This window comes from Coptis chinensis, chromosome 2 (genome assembly GCF_015680905.1).
Source record: "Coptis chinensis isolate HL-2020 chromosome 2, ASM1568090v1, whole genome shotgun sequence".
Classification (NCBI taxonomy): Eukaryota; Viridiplantae; Streptophyta; class Magnoliopsida; order Ranunculales; family Ranunculaceae; genus Coptis; species Coptis chinensis.
Window position 1 is genome coordinate 102681147 of NC_141457.1, and position 9075 is coordinate 102690221.

The 9075-nt window shown below is 41.1% G+C and overlaps 1 protein-coding gene across 1 annotated transcript; it reads right to left on the minus strand.

Annotated features, from left to right (window-relative positions):
- Positions 1-1684: 1684 nt before the first annotated feature.
- On the minus strand, positions 1685-2876 carry LOC147519819 (uncharacterized). The gene is made up of 3 exons (XM_086594195.1): positions 2432-2876; positions 2193-2342; positions 1685-2088 (listed from the first exon to the last, which is right to left on the minus strand). The coding sequence occupies exons 1-3, from the start codon at positions 2874-2876 to the stop codon at positions 1685-1687; spliced, it is 999 nt and encodes a 332-aa protein (XP_086450321.1).
- Positions 2877-9075: the final 6199 nt, after the last annotated feature.

Sequence of the window (9075 nt, forward strand, 5' to 3'; positions counted from 1 at the left end):
AGCTCCACGTGAAGAAAAGTGCTCTTCACATCGAGTTGAAAAACCTCCCAACTGAATTGAGCAGCCACTGCAAGTATCATACGAATGGTATCAAATCTTGCCACTGGAGCAAACACTTCAGTGTAATCTACTCCATGGCGTTGTGCATACCCTTTTGCCACTAGCCTTGCTTTGAACTTTTCCACATCCCCATCTTCATTAAGCTTAGTTTTGAACACCCATTTAACTCCAATAGGTTTAACTCCTTTAGGTAACACAGTGAGTTCCCAAGTTTGGTTCCTCTCTATGGCTTCAATTTCTACTGACACTGCTTCCCTCCATTTCTTGCTTTTAATTGCTTCTTTAAATGAAACTGGGTCATTCTCAGTCACCATCATTGCATTCAAGTTTTCATCTTCAAATAATCCCTCCCCTGTTTCATAATCCGCCATCCAACTTGGTGCTCTTCTTCCTCGTATACCCCTCCCTTCAGCTAATTCTCCATGTACATTAGAGTTTTGCTCATTTGGAGGTGACTCTGTCGGGCTACTACTCAAACTGTTGGAACTGCTGTTGGAATTGTTTGAACTTGTTCCACTGCTGCTCGAATTGTTTGAACCTGTTCCACCATTTGCTTCTTCATTCTGGTCATCCTCTCCACCACTTCCATCTTCATCTTCCCATTCTAATATATCTTGCTTGATTTCTTCCTCCGTTCTGCCCCAATCCCAACTTTCTTCTTCTTCAAACACAACATCCTTGTTGATGAAGATCTTCTTTGAGACTGGATCATATAATCTCCACGCCTTGGACTCATCACTAACTCCTAGGAAGACACATTTTCTGCTCTTATCATCCAACTTACTCCTCCTTTGATCCGGTACATGAACATGTGCTATGCATCCGAAGATTCGAAAATACTCCACCACTGGTTTCTCACCACTCCATGCCTCTTTTGGAGTCTGGTTTTCAGTTGCTGCTATTGGGCATCCATTCTGAATATGCACACACCATCTCACTGCCTCGGCCCAAAAAGCTTTAGGAACTTTCTTTTCAATTAACATAGATCGAACAACATTCATAATTGTCCTGTTCTTTCTCTCGGCAACTCCGTTCTACTCGAGGAGTAAAGGCTGCCATCAGTTGTCTACTGCCCTGTGATTTACAAAACTCTCTAAACTCATTTGAGCAGAATTCACCAACCCTGTCTGTCCTCAAACAAGTTATGTAAGCACCTATCTCCTTCTCAACACAAGCCTTAAAACTTTTGAATGTAGCAAAAGTTTCCGACTTTTAATGTAAGAAATAAACCCAAGTTTTACGAGTGAGATCATCAATAAAGCTTAAGATGTACCTCTTGCCATTATTTGAAGCTGGCTTAATAGGACCACATATATCTGAATGCACGAGCTGAAGTCGCTTTGACGCCCTCCACAAACTCTTTCTCGGTACAGGCATTCTATGTTGCTTGCCGGTTAAGCATATAGTGCATACCTTCTTTGGAAACTTCAGAGAGGGTAAGTCAACCACCATCTTCTTATAAGAAAGCATTCTCAGTCCGTTGTTGTTTAAGTGCCCAAAACGACAATGCCACATATGAGCTTCTTTCCCGACGACTTCAAATTTTGTAAACACAGAGAATTTCCGGTGCCATAGAAGCCGGTAGGATAAAACATTCTATTTCTACTCATATCGGTTTGCATAATCAACCCCTCCTAGGATGAAATACTTTCTGTGTTCCATCCCGAATTAAAATGGCTAACCCCTTCTCTTGAAGTTGTCCTATGCTTAATAAATTGTTTTTAAGCTCAGGAATATAATAAACATCAGATATTACCTGGGTTATGCCATTCAATTGCACCCTTACACTTCCTTTTGCTACCACTGCCATTTTCGTGTTATTCCCAAGTTTCATTGTCCGACTGAAATCTTCTACCAAATCTGAGAACCATTCTTTGTTCTCGGTCATATGATTACTGCAGCCCGAGTCAAGGAACCATACTTCTTCTTTCTTTGTTTGATGAAGCTCTATATAGGACATCAACAAAAACTCATCTTCTTCCTCCAGCTCAGCATAGTTTGCCTTTTTTTCCCAGTCGGGACACTCGTCTTGAAAGTGTCCCAACTTATGGCATTTGAAAACTTTCGATCATTGCTTTGTTTAGAGGATGTCTCCCCTCTGCCCTCTTCCACGCCCCCTCCTCTAAACACACCTCGACCCCTTCCTCTCGCCAAACCTATCTTCCCCGAGCTCACTTTCAACACATGTTCCTCCTCTTGGTGTCCTTGCATTCTTTGTTCATGGACAAGCAGACTTCCATGCAATTCATCAATGCTCAAAGTACTTAGATCATTTGACTCCTCTATTGAACAAACAACATAATTGAACTTGGTCGTCAATGATCTAAGTACCTTACTAACCATCGTACTCCTCCATTTTCTCATCATTTGCCTTCATCTTGTTCACCACGCTTAAAGTTAGGTCCCAAGAAGTTGTCTACCTTTTCTCCTTCTTTCATGGCAAGCAACTCAAACTCCCTTCTCAAAGCTTGAAGTTGTGCTCTTTTCACCTTCGTGGACCCTTGATACTTCTGTTTCATTGAGTACCAAATTGCCTTTGACGTCCCCTTGTCAAGAATTGTTTCCAGGATTTCTCTACCAATCGCCTGGAACAAGTAGTTCTTGGCCTTCAGATCTTTGAGCTTGGCCTCCTCCACAGTCTTTCTTTGCGCTTCACTTGCTGGTGATGTCCCAATTGCTGGTGCAGAGATGCCTACTTCCACTAAACTCCACATCTCCTTGCTCCTCAGAAAGTTCTCCATCGTCATTGACCACCAATCATAATGGCCATCGAAGTACGGAATGGACGGTTTTAGAAACTTCTCTGTGGTTGACATTTTTGATCTCTCTGTGACATTTCTCACATACACACGCTCACACTCTGCTTCGCTCATACTTCTCACAAAAACACACACTCACTAAAAAAAACTATTTCACTCACACTTCTCACAATCACTCGCACACACTCAACCAGGCCCCTTACGGTAGCTCTGATACCAATTGTTGAAATTGGAATGTAGAGAAACTTAAAGTAGCTGGAAGGAATCTATCTTATTTGATCAAAGTAAACTGGGGCTATTTATAGCCTTTACAGAAACAGAAATGAAATAACTAACCACGTTTTACAAGCCTCTAGATCCTCCTGAAGACAAGGACTTATTTACTGACTGAAAGACTAATTCAAACAATTATATCTAACAATTCTTTCTGGAAAGTAAATGACCATTGAATAAAGCTAAATAATTCCAATCACAGTGTACCAGTGTTGTTTTTCCAAACTCTTGAACTTTGTCATTGGCATGGCCATCTTGTTGTTTGAGAAGAGGAGAAGACGAAGAACCTTTTAGTAGAATCTTCTGTAGCGTGGGATATGATTTTACTCTAATAGGACACAACTTCCTATAAACTTCTACATATTTCGAGTAAATGTTGAAATTTTCATTTATTTCAATTCCTTATGGGTTTTGTCCAAAAACCACAATATTCGATGGAATATCGAGATTCCGTTCACTGGCATATAAGATTTTCTTGAAGGCTTGCCAAGAACAAAAAGATTCCTTTCACCGGCATTTTATTCAAACACTTTACGTCAACTAACTAAACAACCACTTTTGTTTTTGCATTAAAAAAGAGACGGTTAGAAATAAAACACTCGGGAACAAACAAAAAATTGTACAAGGGAGAAGATGATTATTTATTTAGTACTAAATTATGTAAAACCTAAGAAATCATCTAGCCCAATTAGATATATATATTCACTACGTGTGAGGGAGTAATATTCACATTTAATGAATATTAGACACGTGTGTAGCATAAACAGAAATACCACATCGACCTCATGTCAACGTCCTCCAAGCTCACTTCATAAGCAGCTCGCCTTATGTAGGTGATGTACTTCAACTCGCTCCAAGATAACGTAGGTTGAATAGACGATCTCACGCAGAACACCTCGACTTATGACACCATCCCTTATCTATATGCAATTATTACAGGGCCATATTTGTACTACCAATCACCGTAATATACGAACTACTATAACCACTCCCAATCATTAAAGAATTTCTACCAAAGCCAACCTAACACTCATCCTTGATCTCAACCACACATCTGTACATGTCAGCACACGTGTCTTACAGATCTTCATACTCAACGGCTATAAATACCACCTATATGAACTACGTCAGACCTGATTCTTCTCTCCCCCCAGAATCAAGAGATAGATAGGTAGGCAGTTCGTTCATCAACGAACTCGGTCTTACCAACATCCAATCCCTTTCTCCCATTAACCTTGTATGTAAAGGAAGACCAAAACGCTCCTTACATTGGTGCCGTCTGTAGTCTCGATTTCTTGAGAAACCACTTCACAACAACAAAGAAAAACTCAAGCCCATGAAGCATGGCAAGCCTCGAAGCTCAAATCCAAAGTCTAGCAGGTCAGCTAGGGACAATGAACGAACTTATCATCCTGCTCAGGCAGGAAAATATTGCACTACGAACACATGTGGAAGCGCAAAACCACTTGCTGCACACTGGGGGCTAGCCACAACCATCTCCGGACTGGGGCTCATTATTGCCATCTAAACACGTTCAATTCTATTATTATGCTCCGCGCATCTCCAAAACTACTACTGTTAGCTCGCATTAACTCTTTGGTGCTAGCTCGCATTTGTTATAGGTCGATCAAGCTCCCAACCAGGGGCTAGCCACAACCATCTCCGTACTGGGGCTTATTGTTGCCATCTAAACATGCTCAGTCTGTTCATATGCTCTATGCATTTTCAGCATTTACTAATTCTTTGGTGCTAGCTCGCATTTTTACAGGTCAATCAGGCTCCAAAACTGGGGCTAACTACAGTCATGCCAATTTAAGGCTAGCTATCAACTATGATCTCCAAATCAGAACGCTCTCCGCGAGCAACACGCTTTCATAAGCTAACACGCTCTCCGTGAGCAGCACGCTCTCTTGAGCTTACAGGCTCCATAGCCTCTCCAATTCTCGCTAGTTGAGGACCTACATCTCTAGGATCAACTCAGTGCGAACGCTCTCCATGAGCAATACACTTTCATAAGCTAACACGCTCTCCGTGAACAGCATGCTCTCTTGAGCTTATAGGCTCTATAGCTTCTCCAATTCTCGCTAGTTGAGAACCTACATCTCTAGGATCAACTCAGTGCGAACACTCTCCGCGAGCAAATACTCTTTCATAAGCTAACACGCTCTCTTGAGCTTACAGGCTTCATAGCCTCTTCAATTCTCGCTAGTTGAGGACCTACATCTCTAGGATCAACTCAGTGAGAACGCTCTCCGTGAACAATACGCTTTCATAAGCTAACACGCTCTTCGTGAGCTGCACGCTCTCTTGAGCTTACAGGCTCCATAGCCTCTCCAATTCTCGCTAGTTGAGGACCTACATCTCTAGGATCAACTCAGTGATAACGCTCTCCGTGAGCAATACGCTTCCTTAAGCTAGCACGCTCTCCGCGAGCAGAACGCTTCCATAAGCGCTACAAGGTCCCTTGACCTATGCTCTCCGCGAGCAGAACACTTCCACAAGTGCTACAAGGTCCCTTGACCTACGCTCTCTGCGAGAAGAACGCTTCCACAAACGCTACAAGGTCCCTTGACCTACGCTCTTCACGAGCAGAACGCTTCCACAAACGCTACAAGGTCCCTTGACCTACGCTCTCCGTGAGCAAAACGCTTCCACAAGCGCTACAAGGTCCCTTGACCTACGCTCTCAGCGAGCAGAACGCTTCCACAAGCGCTACCAGGTCCCTTGACCTATGCTCTCCGCGAGCAGAATGCTTCCACAAGCGCTACAAGGTCCCTTGACCTACGCTCTCCGCGAGCAGAACGCTTCCACAAGCGCTACAAGGTCCCTTGACCTACGCTCTCCACGAGAAGAACGCTTCCATAAGCGTTATAAGGTCCCTTGACCTACTGGAGCAACACGCTTACATACGCTAGAACGCGCACTCGAGCTCTCTAAGGATCCCTCGACCTATGCTCAACTCAGTGTAGAACGCTCTCTACGAGCCAACCATTTATTCGAACTAAAAAACTCTCAAGAGTTCCAACGTTCTCCAGCACCATACGCTTTCTTGAGCTCCAAGGCTACTTAGCTTTCGCGCGCACTCTCAAAAGTTATGATAAACACGTGCTTGCTTCAATCCACCACCAGTTCGCTATATAATACAGAACGATCTCTCCAACACGGTGGATATTTCTGTTCACATCCGTTCTCCTCCTCACATATGCTAAACACATGGCACCATTCTTTCTCATCAGATCACTTTTCCGTATAAAGCAACCTACTGAGAAGGGACTGTGTGAGGGAGTAATATTCACATCTAATGAATATTAGACACGGTTCCAAGATAAACAAAAATACCACACCGACCTCATGTCAACGTCCTCCAAGCTCGCTTCATAAGCAGCTCGCCTCATGTAGGTGGTCTACTTCAGCTCACTCCAGGATAACGCAAGTCGAACAGACGATCTCACGCAAAATGCCTCAATTTATGACATCATCCTTTATCCATATGCAATCATTACCAGGGCCATACCTGTACTACCAATCACTGTAATATACGAACTACTACAACCACTCCCAATCATTACAGAATTTCTACCAAAACCAACTTAACACTCATCCTTGATCTCAACCATACATCTGTACATGTTAGCACATATGTCTCATAGATCTTCATACTCAACGGCTATAAATACCACCTACATGAACTACGTCAAACCTGATTCTTCTCTCTCTCCAGAATCGAGAGATAGATATGTAGGCAGTTCGCTCATCAACGAACTCGGTCTTATCAACATCCAATCCCTTTCTCTCCTTAACCTTGTATGTAAAGGAAGACCAAAACGCACGTACATCCGTATACTCTAATTTCTCTCTTCCACAAACTTGATCATACTCATGCAAAAGGTTGCGATATACGTTAGCGGTCAGACCTGCCTCACTGCCTCAGGAAGCAGCTGTTCAAGTATCATGTTTATTTCAGACTCCCACTGTTGATAATATTCCTCGTACCAGGTTTTCTTTTCCTCCAACATGTCATTAATCTTGGCCAAGACACGTACTGCTCATTTTAAGACTCCAATCTTGCTGATCTTCATTGCATAAATCGCTCAATTTCATCAACAAATTGATATCTGAGGCCGTAAACTTAGTTCTTTGAGACTCCCACACTTTCTGATCTTACTTGTATCTAACATTTTGATCTAAGAGGGCATGCTTCTCTCGTGTCCATTCTTGTCGTTCTTTATTGTACTTAACTTCGTCTGTAGCAAAATTGCTGCTTTCATGTTCACATTCTTGCTGAGCTTCACTGTATTCAGCTATCTGTCCAACTAGGAACTCATTTTCTTTCTGCCGATTTTCACACTCTTCATAGTAATTAGCATTTTCTTCTAAGACAACATTCATTTGTTGTTCAATTGCGTGTGATTCCTTCTTCTGTTTATCCAAAAGTTATTTGGCAACTTTTAAGACAAGCTCACTTGTTCCGTACTCACATTCCCGGCGATCTTCGATCAGTTTATAAGTGTATTGCCTTCTCTATCGTTAGCTCCTCAGACGCTGCACAGCCACACCTTGCTGTACTTGTACCACTATTTACATTGGGATTATCATCATTTACCTGCTAAACCAATCAAGTATTAATCTGAATGTGCATGTATTTCGATCTAGATTTCCAAAGGCTGATATGACAAATTTAGAGGTGCAATTTAATGAAGACCATTACAACATGTTTTTCTTTTACCTGTGACTTGGGGGTCTTCGGCTTCTTTGGGAGTAAACCCATGAGCTCTAGATCAATCTGCCGGTACCAAGTGATTATGTTGTTGATCCATTTTGTGTGCATAAATAAAATGCAAAAGGCAGCCCAAGATGATTTGAGACCGAACCTACTCTCTATTATTCAGGAAAGGTAAACTACCATTGGATAAAGCTGGTAGACGAAATGTTCGATCACTTCCGTCTTCGTCATTTTTATTGGAATCACCATTTGTACTTTTATGTGTGGTTGACTGAGAATAGGAGTAATATACTACACTAACCCAGAAAAATGACACAGTCAATCGACACTGATGTGGAGGATGATATATGTCATATATCATGAGCAAATATGATCATATATGACATGAAACATCCTTTTGACACAATGATATATGATATGTATCATCCTCCATGTCACTGTAACAGTTGACTGTGTCATTTTTCTATGTCCGTGTAGAATTAGTGAAATAGAAGAGGGCAAGAGGAGAATTATTTAAGAACTAGCTAATATGTCTGTCCTATGGCCAGGCTTACTACTATAGAGATTAGACCACGTTAGCAAATACATATTTTGGGTATGTTTGTTATCTGAACAATGACCATATGGAAATAACCTGCAATGAATTAGACTAAAGTGATCAACCAATCGAACGCTTTCAACAACAAATTTGAACCCATAATGAAGAAACATATCCATAGAAAAATAAGAACATTGGCTTGCTACATATTTATGGTTAAAAATGACAATATAAAATCAATTGTATAAAATGAAAAATAGAGGCAATCAAGCAATTCTTGTAAACAAAGCATTCTACAAAACTTTGTAATATAAAGGAAATTCATGCCGAAAGGTACAGTGGAAAATTTGTATGTGGGATGTGTTTCTAGTATATCCACAATAAGAAAAAAAACTGATCATTAACCACTCAAGAATAAATTAAGGATCATAATAATTAAACCAATTGAAAGAAAAAAGCAAGCCAACAAAATAGAAATAAAAATCCACTTACATGATTTGAGGAAAGACATTAAGGTGTTAAGATGAAAACCAACTAAAAAACCTCTGTTCAATTTTTGGCCTGCTGAAGAAGAAAATAATGATAGCTCTGAGATCAGCTTTGAGTAGTCTATTTGCACCTAAGATTCAACACTCATGGGTAGCAAAATAAACTAATAGGCTGATATGCATGATTTAGTAATTTTCATTATCAAAGCATGACTATTATACTTCATACTTTGA

Coding starts and splice junctions, on each gene's coding strand:
- LOC147519819 (XM_086594195.1), bottom strand. CDS start 2,876: ATGTCAACCACAGAGAAGTTTCTAAAACCGTCCATTCCGTACTTCGAT. Junction 2,343..2,431: donor GCGTGGTGAACAAGATGAAG/GCAAATGATGAG, acceptor TTTGTTCAATAG/AGGAGTCAAATGATCTAAGT. Junction 2,089..2,192: donor GGCGAGAGGAAGGGGTCGAG/GTGTGTTTAGAG, acceptor GACACTTTCAAG/ACGAGTGTCCCGACTGGGAA.